The 15,855-nt window shown below is 28.0% G+C and overlaps 3 protein-coding genes across 6 annotated transcripts; 1 reads left to right on the forward strand and 2 right to left on the reverse strand.

The window, feature by feature from the left end:
• Window positions 1–1,362: 1,362 nt before the first annotated feature.
• LOC113551002 (cell-death-related nuclease 7) lies at window positions 1,363–7,936 on the reverse strand. Its single transcript, XM_026952990.1, has 8 exons — window positions 7,783–7,936; window positions 4,887–5,067; window positions 3,299–3,473; window positions 2,588–2,831; window positions 2,306–2,509; window positions 1,998–2,103; window positions 1,781–1,925; window positions 1,363–1,698 (listed from the first exon to the last, which is right to left on the reverse strand). The coding sequence occupies exons 2-8, from the start codon at window positions 4,991–4,993 to the stop codon at window positions 1,594–1,596; spliced, it is 1,086 nt and encodes a 361-aa protein (XP_026808791.1). The 5' UTR covers window positions 4,994–5,067; window positions 7,783–7,936; the 3' UTR covers window positions 1,363–1,593.
• LOC113551003 (UPF0547 protein C16orf87 homolog) lies at window positions 6,539–15,133 on the forward strand. Its single transcript, XM_026952991.1, has 4 exons — window positions 6,539–6,933; window positions 13,513–13,688; window positions 13,801–14,040; window positions 14,771–15,133. The coding sequence occupies exons 1-4, from the start codon at window positions 6,813–6,815 to the stop codon at window positions 15,008–15,010; spliced, it is 777 nt and encodes a 258-aa protein (XP_026808792.1). The 5' UTR covers window positions 6,539–6,812; the 3' UTR covers window positions 15,011–15,133.
• Window positions 8,429–13,245, reverse strand: LOC113551000 (protein arginine N-methyltransferase 5-like). 4 transcript variants are annotated; one of them, XM_026952988.1, is made up of 3 exons: window positions 13,029–13,245; window positions 10,160–10,458; window positions 8,429–10,024 (listed from the first exon to the last, which is right to left on the reverse strand). In XM_026952988.1, exons 1-3 carry the CDS (start codon window positions 13,049–13,051, stop codon window positions 8,685–8,687), a joined length of 1,662 nt encoding a protein of 553 aa, XP_026808789.1. In that variant the 5' UTR covers window positions 13,052–13,245; the 3' UTR covers window positions 8,429–8,684. The 4 variants fall into 4 exon arrangements, with proteins under 4 accessions (XP_026808789.1, XP_026808787.1, XP_026808788.1 ...); XM_026952986.1 differs by having other exon boundaries at window positions 8,429–10,458; XM_026952987.1 differs by lacking the exon at window positions 13,029–13,245 and adding an exon at window positions 11,246–12,122 and having other exon boundaries at window positions 8,429–10,458.
• Window positions 15,134–15,855: the final 722 nt, after the last annotated feature.

Here is a 15,855-nt window from a genome sequence, read left to right on the forward strand (position 1 = left end):
AAAAATATAAAATACTAAAACATTTTGGATACACGCTCCTGATCAGTTGAAAAAAGTATTTAAAAGTCCTTAATACTGTCAAAAGTTATTGAATAATCTTGTGGAATTTTATAACTATGTTAACATTATTTTCAAGCTTGATAGTAGCATTAGAAAATGACGTTATAATTTCCTAGATAGGCATGGTTATTTTTCTAATGCAAAATCCAATTACTAATAACTATTAAGATGATAGGCGGGGTGGACTAGAGAAGGAATTTATTGTCAATTCCTTGTATCTTAAGACTTGAAAGTTGTAAGTAAATACCTAGATAGATGTGTAGGAATAGATAGGTCTAAAATGTGTTTTTATATAAGCTTCATTGATTTTAAAGTTAAGAATAATTACAAATTTAAGAATTCATAAAAATAATTCTGTTCCTAATTAATAACCAAATATTATTATTTTATTTAAATTGAATTTAAAGAGAGATACAGTAATAATTGTAATATATTTCTAACTTTTGAGTTATTAACAATAATAGGTATAATATAGTCTAAAATATTTGTACCTGATGTATATTGTATATCATAATAATAATTAAATACTCATATTAATAATATAAAAGTTCAATATTTTAACATACCGCAATAAATACTAAAATTACATAGATGAATTTAATAGCTACCAATGTACAAAATATAAAAAATATACTTATACGTAATGATATAGGCTGACCTACGCTCCGGATAGTTTTTCGTATAATATGTACCTACAATGAATATCATTGAATAAATGATTGGAATTCAAATTTAACACAGTAACACACCCATACATAGATTCATTCAATATCTTATGCAGAGCAGTACCCATTTGCATACTATTTTGATATTGCAATTATTAAAGTAATTTATATATTACTATTAGTATAACAGTAGATTGATTTTATTTTTCAAAAATGTTTTATTTATTTTTTGTTGGTTTCAATATAAACTAGACATAACAGCTTATTTTTAGTTCAAGTTATAGCTATTAAAAATTCAATAATAATTTATAAATTGCGAACTACGAAGTAAGTTACAAATTATGTGATCTCGACAAATTTTGTGAACATTTAATTTTCAAAATCTTAAAGAAATGTTTGCCTTTTATACTTTAATATTTTTAAATAGCTATAGTAAAATCGTATATGAAAGCTCCGAGCTTGTATTAAATTAATAAGTTTCTTGACCTAACAAACAAAATGTTTCGATAAAAATTTTAAAAAATTATAAATTTTATTTGTTCTAACTAAATTTTGATTATTTTGAAAAACACTGGGAACTTATATTTTGACGTCTTAAAAATACATATTATATACTAAATTCAGAAACCACTCACAATTAAACATCAAAGAATTTTTTTTTTATTGTTTTAAACTTCTTATCGTACATACTATTATGTTCCATATAACATATAAGGTAGGTCGTAGGTACATACATAATCATTATACAATCAATAATGAATGCATTGCCCCGCTCAGAACTTTGAATATACTTAAAAAATTAAATACATAACAATGACATTTTTAATAATAGTAATACTTAGACAAGATCCGGATAATAATTATAGCACTAGGATTTACACTTTTCAATACTTGATACTAGTTGTTTATAATGATTCCATATAGGCATTAATTTTACGCATACTGTTCCACCTCCACGTTTTTTCTGGTGTTCCTAAAACCATGAACATTTATTTGTTAAATAATACTGATGTATTTTTATTTTTTATACTATAGTATTTAAGAAATAAGCATACAGTTCGATTTATGTCACCAATGCAAGTCCAGTGTACAGAACTCTTCCCAGTCACAACCCATTTGGAATGATCCAAAGATGACTTGTACCATACATTATTCAACCCTTTAATGTTCTTCATGGCCAGTGACTTAATGTTCATAGTCCTTAAAACCATTATTATTAAGAAAAAATGAATCTAACTATGCACTTACTGTATTATTTCTACGTCAACTTACTTGTAGTGACCAGAACATGACGAATTTAAGTAATCAGGCGAATTCAACCAAGTCTCTGTGTACACATTTGACTGTGCCATCTGTGTGATTAAGTCTTCATATAAATCTACAACAATTAACTGATAAATTACAGTTGTATGATGAAAGTTAATTTCATTTAAATACAAAAAAACCATTATTACTACTGACCAATATTCCGATTATAGTATTTTTATTTCGTATATTAATATGTTAATAATGTGTATTGACTTTTAAATACCAACATTGTAACATAATAAGTCGCTCATATTGATACGTGCAAAATTTACCTTTTTCAAAGTGCCTGTTTTTAGAAATAGACAAGAACTCTACGCCCTCGGCAGATCGAAGAGGTTGTAACCTCGCTTCATCATTTTTTACTCTTGGATTTTTGTGCGGCAGAGTGGCGTTGTACAAACCCGGGTACGTGGATTTCAGATCACCTCCGAAGTGACTGCCGTATACCAACGCCTCGTTTTTGATTAATTGATTGCCTGCAGGGTCGATAAAACAATTAATTAATACTCAATCACCGTTCAAACATGTTATGCTAGATGTGTTTAGATACTTACCTACTTTATCCAGTTCCTCGGCCGTCATGGACATGCACAGAAAACTTTGGCCGTATTTAACACCGGTTTTGGGATACGTGTACGAATTGTTGTTTTGGTAGGGTAACTGCGGAAATAAGGGCACGCTGTGCACTAGCCAAAAACCCGAACTGTTGTCGGCTACCACTATACCTTTGGAGTGGCCCTTCGTAAATGTCGTTGGACCATTTGTCGGTTCATCGTTGTATACGATCCACATTATCGACTGCAAAATACACGGATGTATTGGTGTAGCTATAATTTACATTGTATATAATCGAAATTCGAAATCCACAGGGATCTATAGCTTTAGGTCTCGGGGGTGACGGAAACGTGTAATTTATACAATTCAAGACATAATAATAATACTTTAATATGTATAACGTATATATTATATATCATGGAAACCATGAGAAATTTTCTAACAATTTAAATTTATTTAGATAATTATAAGTGGTATTTTTCAAATACCAGAATGTCAAAAATTCAATTATAATTAATTATTATGAATTATGATAATGATAATATTATCTTCAACTTTGTATTTGGAAGAGTTATACCTAAAACGGCTGATACATGTATTTAAGTTATTGGTTTGATATTATTGTTATTTAACTACGAAACTTTATTCAATAAATGTATATATAGATGAAAATAATATAATAGTTATTATTGTATTACTAAGAAAATTACCTCGTTGTAGGTTTTGCTGGTCGTGTACATCTGCGATACCGTGTGTCCGATAGCTGACTTTTCGGTTATGATCCCTGTAAAGTAGGTCCATTCCTGGTTCTTGGCGTCCATATAGACGTAAACGGTTCCATCGGACAAATTTGACTTGAGATTTGGCAGCTTGATAGCCGTAAACCTATTTTTAACAAATTAAAATAAAAGTTTGTTAATTAATGAATAATATATGAGTATAATAATGAATAAGTAATTATTATACATTAATTAGTTCGTAATATGTTTTATTAGTTAGACTTGTTGGTGTTTGTGTGATTGAGGTTTTGCGTAGGTACATTGCACATGACACATCCATGATCCATATTACATATATTATATAATTTTCACTAATGTTTAACAATGTATAATTATATATAGTATATATACATATTGATAGTATAGCATAATTGTATTAATTTATATTTTTACTTCAACCGCGTGAATAGTGTAAATTTCTCTCCGCCATCATGTTGACAAAATAGATCAGATTATGTAATTTCATCGATGTTAAATACGAAAGGAATTATTTCATTTATCCATATACACACATCAGGACTTAAAGCGGGAAAAAGTTCTAGGGGGGCTAAGTTCTCCATATATTTCCATATATAATTTTATATATTATATTATTATGTCTAATGCATACTGTATAATTACATTATATGTTATGTATAAGCAATGGTATATTCATCCCATTTTTATTCCTGAATAATATTCAAATTTGTGGTTTATTTCGTGAAAAATGTAATCAACAAATAATACTACATTTTTAAGAATAATTTATGTTTTGTACGAATTTAATATTTTGAAAGAGAATATTTTTTCTCATTATATTAAGTTGTAAGTATTGATTGTCTTTTAAGAAAACGTAATTAATCACCCAGACAAAAAATATTTATATCATGAAAATGTTGTGTTTTTATTACTTTAAGTTGTACAAAAAATTCAAATTCTACGCATGGTAGGGTAAGCAAGCTTAAAAAATCACACACTCACACTTTACCTATATATATATATATATATATATATAATATATAGGTCAATATGTGAATGTATGAAACTTAATTTTACATAAATAAATAATTATAAAGAACTATTTAAAAAAAAAACAATTATAAATATTTGAATATGAACATAAATTGTATTTTCATTAGTAAATGTTTGCTTTAACATTGAATAACACGATTTCATAAAAAAGAATTTACTTATTTATTTATTTATTTATTCGCTTAAATACCTATTTATTCAGCTTTATTTTTACATGTCTTTTGATTATTTATGCATTTTATATTATGCCGATGTCATATGCTAATATAATATATAAAAAATAAAAACCATGATTTAATCTCAATGAAATTCTGAGTTATATTAACTAATGTTTAGTTATAATTGAAGCGTTCCGGCATACCTTACGAATAATTTGTTAAAGGGGATGTTTTTTAATCATCATCTTCTAGAGGTAGAAGAACCGAGAAACTGAGTCCACCTGTGTCCCCCTACTTTAACCCTTATTATACTAACTATAATATTTAAAAACGAAATCGGTTTTATTTACCAGTCTATCGGTTGTCCATTCGGGTCTTTACATTGTAGTCGATCGCCAAATGCCACCACAATGACGGTTATTGAGACGACCATAAGTATCGAAAATGCTCGTTCCATCTTGTAACTAGACAATTATTTCAAAAATGCCACACTGGCGACTTCAACAATAAGACCCCCAATTGTATGCCTTCCTTTTAAACAAACATTTTATAAAAATAGAATAAGTTTAAACACGGTACTAATATATATTATAGTAGGTTATATAATATTATATCTATAATTAACAAAATCTGTAGTTTTTATCTGACATAATAAATGTCAACAATTTACAATTACAATAAAATTTCTATACTACGGAATTTCATAATTAAAATAAAAATTGTTTTTCATAGAATTAGATAAGAAGATTTTGTTAAATTTAAATTTATTGTATAAGTTTTATATGACCATGTCTATTCATTCGGGTAAAAATATTTCAAACAAAATTTATTACGCCTCGTTGGCCAATGTTGCATTGTTGCTTTTATCACTTAAAATTTAAAAAATAGCTTTAAATAATAAAATTGTATTGGGCATTGGTTTAAACCGGTGCCGCAACTAGTATAGGTAACAGGACAGGCAGGGCGAAGTTTTGCCAAAGGGCGTAAATTTATTTTTTGGCAGGGGCCCATAATTACTATTTTTTCCTAGTTTTTAATTATTATCTTATTAGGTATCTTATTTTTTTCGAATTAAAGAAATATGTCTCACAGAATTGTGTTTATGACGTATTAAAAAAATTACAATATTTAGACGTTCAAAATTGTCAAGACCATGATTATAATAGTGCCACTGACCCTCAATGATGAGTTGAGCTTATTCAGGAGAGCAAAAAATACGTGTTATGTACAATACTGCGCATAAAACATAGTGATTTGTGATGCAGCAAAATTGACGCAAGTTGCAACCAACTATTTTATAATATTACAGACTACAGCCTGTATTTAATTTTTTTTATTTCTAGCCCTAGATGGGCGTCATTTGCATTTAGTGATGAAACATTAATGTAAAAAATTAACAATATATAAAATATTGGACAGTTGTCAGTCGGCCTTTAAATAGTTTTTTTTATATCTTAAATTTTGAAAGACCATCATGGGGTTGTTAAACCCTCCGGCAATGTTAAATAAATTATACATGCAATATGCTCCTAATAAATAAAAAAGAATAACTTGTAGCAGTCATGGGCAATTCTATATATAGTCAGGGCAATGTATAATTTTGCCTACATTGCCCAAAAGTCTTTTTTGAAACCAGCGCGCGACGACGGTGAGAACCAACTTGTATTTAACCAATGTTATTTTACGAAAATCATGTCGGCTACCCTGTAGCCTAAACTAATGAACCAATTGACTTGAAACTGTCACGAACAGCTCAGATAGGTGTGTAGATGATTCTGTGAAAATTTCTATCTGAGTATTTCATCCTTAATTATACACTAAAGTATTGGCATAATTATTTAGCAAAACGCTTTTTTTTTCAACAATTCCACTATGTTTGTGTTTGTACTGGCCGCCCATTAGTCCCCTTCCACGCGTCGGTTGCAATCACTCGTTGCGTAATCGGTCGTCACGGCACAACGTTGAAATATCTGACCGCCCGAATTTCCCCCTCCATGCAACGGGCTCACGTTGATTTCCTCTTATGTGTTTTGTGTATGATTGTAAATATTAAATGAAAAGTTCAAAAGTTCTCCTTTGTCTCAGGTCTGCCTCGTGTTCACGTTGACGTCTACCACGTGTTTTGTGTCTATGACTTATAATTAATAACTATTATTTCATTGTGCGTTTCGTGTGTTTACAACGGTGTTCGTTGAAATCATTGAAACGAGGGCGTTTTGCGGTGAATAAATCGCAATTTTGTGCATTTTAAACTGTGCGAAAGTTAATAACGTAACATGGTGTCCAATGCTTACAAAAAAAAAATTCAAAAACGTGAAACAGCGATTAAATACAAAGACAGAAGAGTAGATCTTCTTAAATCTCGCATTCTATCTACGGAAAATCGTAAATCCGAGTGTAATTAAAACTTTAATTATTTAATAATATACCTCCCCTCTCCCGAACAAATACATTTCATCACCGCCTGATAAAAATTAACTATATCCAAAATTGTAATTAAAAAAAAAGAGTGATATTTCATCAAAAACATTGCTAAGTAAAAAAAATCACTTAAATTATAAAAATTGGCTAAGTAATTTTATAAATTCATTAATATAGAAGTATTTATAACTGTTTATATTTAATGTATCTTATGTATTTATTTGGTGCAAATAATATTTTACTTAGCTTGGCACAGTTACTATTATTTATGTCTCTACAGCTAAGAAACCAAATGCACTATGTCTCGATTTCTACATAAATATTCGCATCATTTTTATTATTGTTGAACTATAGAATAATACAACTATTTAAATACATCCTTCTAGTAACCGCCAAGCTAAGTAAAATATTATTTGTACCAAATAAATACACAAGGTACATTAAATACAAACAGCTATAAATACTTCTATATTAATGAATTAAAGTAATTTTTTTTTACTTAGCGATGATTTTACACGGAGTGTTTTTGATGAGATATATACCTACAGGGAGGAATGAAAAAATATAAGTATATTTAATCATTGATTACAACGGATAAGTAAGTAATTTTGAACGAATTATTTTTTAAATTAAGACATTTTTAAAATGTTACAACAAAATTGTAATATTGATTTAAGTTTCTTATAAAAATAAATAGATATTATTTGTCTATCACCTATCTACGCAATCGCCAATCAGATTATTCTTAAAAATAAAACCTTTAGAGAAATACCTGAAAACTTAACATAACCTTTTATTTAAAATTAAGTAGAAATAACAACCTACCTGTGTAGAGTATTAAGACGACAAAACGTTCAAAATGTATGTATCAACAATACTAACTGTTTAGTGTTTACGTAGTTTTGATTTCATTAAATCTCAATTATCCCTATCTAGAATCCCTCTATTATCTGAATTACCGTCTAAAACCATGTCCTTTGTTATATTCATGATTTTACTTATCACATAACAGATATGTGCTCAGGTTTAAGGTTATGTAAAAAATATATAGGTTGGTGGGTACCTACTTGTTTTAAATCTTTTTATTACTTTTTTACTTAAAGTTAAATTTAAAATTTGTTGAAATTAATATAGAGTACCCGCAGAAGATGTAGTGTCTCCCGCTGTCTTTCATACCATTATCAATTTATCAAACGATAAATTAATGTGTTTTCTTCGAATTATAGATTTTTCTTAGGCGCTCAGGGGATACTGATTTCCGATGCAGCCAAGTAGTTGGAGTGCCAAACTATTTCAAAATCACTACGGAATTATTCAAATACTTGTACGTTACTATTACCTAACGACTTACATAAGTCACTCAGCATAATTGAAATATACAATTTGTTAAAGCTTTAAAAATTTATTAAAAAGCAAGTGTTCTTAATGGGAATTTATTTTAAATATTAGTTTCTTCTTTTTTTTTTTTTTTTTTCACTATTGTGCCATCAATTTCTTATATAGTCAGTTTGTAGTTGCTTAATAATAATTTGTGTACAAAGCATATTTAATATTTTAATAATTAGTTTAAAATATTTATTGAATAACTATAGGTAATCATGTATTTATGTTTAAACTTAATTAACACATGTTCAACATAGGTATTTAGCAACAAACGACTATTAAAATTTAAAAGATAACATCAGTCAATGATACACAAAAATTATAAAAATTAAATATTTAATAAATTACAGTCTTATAGAATTTGATTTTCCTTGGCAATTATAAATAGGTGTTTGGTTTGGAGAAGATACACACCATTCATACCATACTTTATATTCGTCACAACACCGCCAAAAGTGAACAGATATAACATTACCCGATTTAACAAGCATTGTATCCTTGATTGGAAAATAAACAGGGAACCAACTGAACATGCCAATACTCTCAGTTAATGGTTCTATACTTATTACAACATTTTTATATAATACTGCATCAAAATAGCCACTAAAACCATGTAATTGCATGTTAGAAGTTATTTTAAAATCAAGGCATTTATACCGAGCATTGCTTTCTAATGTTTTTTTGGGGTGATGAAATGTAAATAATTTTTTGGTTTTGGTCGGCTTGTAGCTATTGGGCTGTAAAACAATGTACGACTGTTCAAATGCAGCATCTTTTGAATTTGATAAGCATGACTCATCAATAGCTTTATTTCTTATGGTCTGACTAAAAAGTTTATGTGACATTAGAGGTCTTAAATAGGATGAATATTCACAAGGTATACTAATACCATCGTCTTTCAAACACTTCTGAGCTCCATCTAGGCATTCTGGTGACAATTCATTATCACCAAATGATCCCAGGAGTTCAGACACCATTATATCACACTTTTCAGGTGGATCCCATTCTCGTCCATCACTAAAAACTACATCAACAGATTTACCCCAAATGTTTTTTTGATACATAAGAAGTGTCGGTATGGCATTTTCATTTTTTTCAACTGCATATATTTTAACATTTACAGCTGCTATATCTGCAGCTCTCAGGCTGGCTTTAACTAGAGGACCTCGACCAGCACCAATAACAGCTATAACAATATTTTTTACCTTTTTGTCTATGATTGCTAAATGTATAGCTTTTTGGTATTGCGTATATTTAACTGGATCTTGTTCAAATACATGATACACACAAGACATAAGATTATCTCTGAGTGGTTGTAAAGGTAGTTGTAGAAGATCATCACACTCTAATATTGGAGATGGGATATTAATGTTCTTAGAAACAAACATTATATAATAAAAATAATCCTTCATATTTGGTAGTGGTTCGCCTGATAAAATTATTGTCCATTTTTGTTGTATTGCTATTTTCAAAATAACTTCATGATCTTCATTAAGAACTGGATATCCTTTTTTGTTTAAATTGAAAAGATTTGTACTAATAGATAATGCAGATATGGGTTCACCAATCCATCGACATATCTCATCACGAGTTGGTACGTATTTGGTAAGGTATAAAACTATGCCAATTTGTAAACTATAACCAGTCATGTTCCTAAAAGTATTCCAAGAGTCCCAAGCATTTTCTAATGTTGGTACATGAAAATAAAACATAATAGGTTTATTTGAGTATTTACAAACCATTCGAGCCAAATTAGCAGAATTGTTTTGTAATTTAAAATCAATTAAAAACTTTTTAATATTGAAATTATACAACATACTAAGCTTTTGATTAAATTGATTTTCCATGTCACTTTGAAGTATATAATCATCACAATCCACTGTTGGCAATTTTGCTATTACTTTTTGAAGTAAATCTTTATTTAGTATTGTATCTAGACTTAAAATTTTCTCATTATCAAATAATTGGATACAGCCCATTTTACAGTACCATGCTGTGAGGTATTCTAAACACTGTTGTATGTCAGTTTTAGAGATGAAATCAAACGCCAAGTCAACAGGAATGTATGATGTTATTAATGAAAATCTATCTATATTGGCCATACTGCTATTATTCATCCTATAAAAAATATAAATAGCTATTACATTAAATTATTAAACAACACATACCAATAAAATAAAAGGTTTATGTATTAAAATATAATTTTTCAATTAGATGTTAATAACATTATATTTTAACTATGAAGTTATTTGAACATTTCTTTTTCATTTTTTTATTTTAATACATTACAATATTTAAAGAACTAATAAGCAAAGCAATAATGAGTATGACATCCATGGACAAAGAACATGTTTTACAAAATGAAATAACCTTAAGTCAGTGCTTTTTATAATTTCATTTATTTGTGATATATTCAATAATATTTTGAAGAATCTATAGATCAACATTTAATGTAATATAAAGTGTGAAAAATGAAACTACTAACTGTTTTGCTTGAATAAATTTCATTTTAATCATAATAAACCATAGATCACCTACCTATTTATGTTAGAATTTATAGTACATAAATACTCATTAAAATGCCAATCAATTATCAAAAATAAAATAATTATTATGATATTATAATCTTCAAAAAATGGTCTGTTCCATATTTATTATCGACCAAAACAAATAACCACAGGTTAGGTTTTTATAAAAATTTTAACTAAGACTAATTTAATAAATAATAAATTTATAATACATAGGTAGATACTAAAAATATGATAGAATATTTATTTTGTAATTATGTTTTAATGCTGAAAGTATTGTTTCCTTCTCCCCCCATAAAATGCTAATAAATAAATTAATTGTGATGCAGTCAAAATGAGAATCTATTCTTGTATACTTGTCGTTCAAAGATACTTACATTCATGAAATTGATAAGAAATATCAAGTCACTTAAAAAGTTAATATTTTTATATTCTTGGTAAATTAACTATGGTTGCCACTTGTCAGTCGTCGAAGTTCGAGAAAACGCACGTGTGCTTAGTAGTCAGTGCAACTGCCATCTACAATATTCTACCTAGTACACGAGTCGACGTTGTTGAACTACACCAATACCAAATTAGTACTATACTCATACTGTCCATACTGTAATAGTTGTACAGTAGAAGTAAAAAATATTAACTGACAAGTGATAGGTGTTAATGTGTAAAACACGACAAAGTGGATCAATTGAATGATATAGATGATAGATCGCATAAGCTCGGCAGTCGTCGTACCCATACGACAGTACAAACATGTGACACAGATTTAAGCTGCGTCCACACTAAGAGAAACTCGTCAATTGTCAGCAACATTTATTATTTTATTTCCGAAATTCCGACTAGGTAGTCGTCGAGACTTATGTTACCGCTTAAAAGCGGAAATCAGAAACATAGTCGAAAATATGTTTCCGACAAATATTTCTTTGGTCTGGACGCGGCTTTATATTTATTTATATATTATTATTTAATATTATATCCTAGGGCATGATTATTGGCTATTGAGCAATAATCAAAAGTAGATACTAAAGACGCAGGGTACGACTACTAAGATAATGTAGTATCATGAGTATAAATAGTATAATTTATAATAAATATGCAATTCTAAGATCTATAAAGATTGAAGATAGAGAATATAGATCTGTAGGCTTTATGCTGTGATCATATGCATCGAGCTGTGTTGTAACCATCGAAATTGCAATTATAAAAATTGTATTACAACAGTCATCAGTGACCGAATTCAAATTCGAAGTAAATCAATGTCATGATAAACACCATGTCTAGTAATTTAAGCTTATCAAGTTTGAACGTTGTGTTTTGGGTCGTTGGGAATTTCCATTAGCTAATTTTATTATTTTTGATCTACGCGATCCTTAGTCGAAGTTATCGCGACTCCCTGGTTGATAAACGCAGGTCTATCCATCAAACGTCAATTCATTTTTTCAGAGTACTTACATCGAGGAAATTTCGAGTTACGGTTTGCCCATGGGGTGGGGTCTCACGATCACCAGATATTCTGTTCCTTAAGATTATTTTTTTTTCGCGTTACCTTGATGTGATAGTTATTATTGAAAAATCTCGTCCTCTTGAAGGCTAACAGTAATATTAGTATATTACTGTATAATATATATTCAATATTGTATAGGTTAGAGAACACAAAACAAAATTTAGTCCTCGATTTGATTTTTTGATCAGTCGTGTTAACATTGAAACTCAAATAATCCACTCAAATTAAATAAATAACGTGATCAAAAGTAAACATCTGATGTTCATAATTTATTATATATATTATTAGACATTTGTGTATTTACTAATTTACTATACCTAATCACTTAACGTATCCACGTATCGTACTATTGTGCATTAGCGCATAATACTCTTGACATTATGAACATGATTAGATGTACAAGAAAACATAAAACATGTAATACCAATAGGTTTTTTTTTTTAACTTTATTGTTAATTAACGATTTTTACTTTTTATATAATTATTCATTATTTAGGTGTTAACTATTACCATAGGTACTACTGATTTATCATTTCTTTTCTTTTTTTTTTTGGATTGTATTCAAAGTATATTAAAAGATAAGCTGAACTGTACTCACAATTTATTACTTATTGTTAAAGGGTTTAAAACCCATTTATTACACATAAATAAATAAATACCTGCGATAATTACAACCTTGCATATTATATTATCTTGTTTTCGTGGTTGTTCCTCATTGGTTGGGTGTGTTGTGAAATGTGAACTTAAACATTTTCAATTTCTAATTAGATTTTTCTCGTCAAAATCAAACATTCAACATTACATAATTCAAATTTCATACCGGAAAAACTGTGATAGTGTGATATCAGTGGTATTATAACTGATGATAACCGGGAAGACTGTGTAATTTTTTGAGTATTGCCAACGTGATGATCAGCCAAAGATAATATACAGTGATAACCGATAACTATGAAGTAGGAATAGGGGAATTATGGGTTATTGAATATGGATCTTGATGGTTGATGTTTTGTTCATCAGAGGTCGCTAACAGCGTTTAGATTAGACGACAGACGTCGTCCTTTTTGATTTAAAATGGCAATAAATCAACTTTTTTTGTTATTTTCTTTATTTTTTCATTAAAATAATCGTCGACCGACTTTTTAGATTTCACACAAACCGTCAACGGTGATGCCGGATCGTCGTTGCTGACATACCGTGCCACAAGTACACCGGAGCCGGCCGGTCATTTTTCCACCGTCAAATTCACATATAAAGATCAATACATGTTAAAACACAAAAAAGTTTCCGTGAAAAAAATTTGCCCCGGTTGTGGCTTACAGGTAACATTAAAATATTTAATTACAACCCGCGGTGGATAGCCTTATAGGTCGCTGTGCTACTATCGCTGTAAATTGTTTGTTTTCGTAAATTGTCATTAGTTATTAATTTTAGTACCCAGTTGCTGTGAAGACTTGTACCAAATGCAAGCATTCGTTTTACCTGTCCAAAAAAGACATTACCCCCAAAGTTGCCCCTGCCAAGGTGGCAGCGGCGACGGTCGTGTCAGTTCAGGAATCCAAAGATGTTACAACCTCTTCGACTACACGTTCAGACGGCCGCCGTAGAACTGAACGTGTACGCCGTGAAAAACCTAACTATTACGATGCTTCTGCATTCATACGTAAAACTCGGGTAAGTAGATTCATCTCTAAAAAATATATCTAAATTTTATCCAACTTATATAACTAAATATTAGTTGATTTTTATGTTTTAAATAGTTTTGAATTTGACAAGTGTTAAATTTCTAATTGACTAATTTATTTTTAAAGATAATATTAATTTTATTAGATACATATCATATTTTTCATACATAGTTTTATTGTTTTTAGATAAGTATTCATTTTACTATTAGAATTAAATACTTTATTATCAAAAATATTTTTTATCATACCTAAAGAAATTAAATTGTTGTCAAACATTAAAAATTACATAATTATTGATTATATATACATAATTGTAAAAATGCAAGTCAATTAAAAAAATTATAATGTTTTTATTACTTGGTCAGTGTTATTTTATAGGTACCTATTTTTAACATTTATTTAAAATATACTTTTTAATGCAAAAATTTAAAATACTTTTTCATTTTTTTTTTTTTATACATTAGTATACTTTTAGCGTTTAAATGCTCATTTGTACATTTTCAAAATTTTCAGTATTAAAATAAAAATAATTATTCAATAAATATTATAATATTTTTGTAATAACTTGAATATTTGTTATTGTATTAAATTCTATGCCCTACTCCTAAATCTATCATTTAATATATTTTAAATTCATAAAATTATATTAAAAAAAAATTTAATTCTATTTATTAATACAAAAAAGTAATCATATATCTTTAATTTAAATATTTTTACAGAAACGTACTGAAAAACCAAATGCAAAACAAAAAGATAATTATCAAGGTCGCCGAGGTGTACAGATATCACAACCTAAAAAAGGTGTTGCATCTTTAAAACAAAATTATAAAACAAAAGTTGTACAAGATCCAGAAGATAAAATATATCATACTATTATGAAGAATGAAAAAGCAAAAGTATGTGCTATCATTCTATCTGAATTGAATGAAAAGTTAATGTTAACTTCTTGGAGGCCGTGAAGCAAATGATTTCAAGACTTATTACTTTTTAGTATACTAATTATAAGATATTCAAAAACATTTAATTTTGAATAGTTAAAATTTTTGAATAGGTAAAATTTTAAGTGAGATGTATTTAAATAAAATAATCAAAATTTCAAAATTAGATTCTAATTAAAAATGTTTGCTAGATATATTTTACTATTACTTGCAGTTTGAAATTCTGAATAATTGATTTATAAAAGTAAGTAAATATTTCTTCCTAAAATACTTTTATCGAAACAGGAACGATTTGTTCCTAGTTAATTTTTATTATTTAATGTATATTTTTAAATAAAAATGTGCCATGCATTTCCAATTATTCAATAAGCAATTATTTATTTTGAGAATTCCTGTTAAATGTAAAGTTAAATATTTCTTTATGTCTGTATAAGTGATTTTGAAAGGGTATTTAATCCATTATACTATTTGATATCTTCATTCAGTTATCTAATAAAAATTATAAATAAGGTTTATTACTTATATTCTCATACAATATATTGATTTGTAAATATTATATTTTGAAAAAAGTATGTGTTCGAATTAGTGTTTAATTTTTATTTTATATTATTTGTATTTTAATCAAGATAATATTGTAAAACACTTTCTTAATATTTGTCAATGTATTTTAATTTTATTAAGACTTAAATTAAGGTATCATTTTTTTTTTCATTATTATTATTATATTCATAATATTTTTAATTTATATTATTAACGTGTCATGATTTTTTTGTAAATCAATATTGTGTTGATTGGCGTTGTTAATTGAAGATAAATTTACAAATGAAAGAACTGAGTATAATTATATGTTTCAATTTTATGAAGTT

Source organism: Rhopalosiphum maidis, chromosome 2 (genome assembly GCF_003676215.2).
Source record: "Rhopalosiphum maidis isolate BTI-1 chromosome 2, ASM367621v3, whole genome shotgun sequence".
Taxonomy (NCBI): Eukaryota; Metazoa; Arthropoda; class Insecta; order Hemiptera; family Aphididae; genus Rhopalosiphum; species Rhopalosiphum maidis.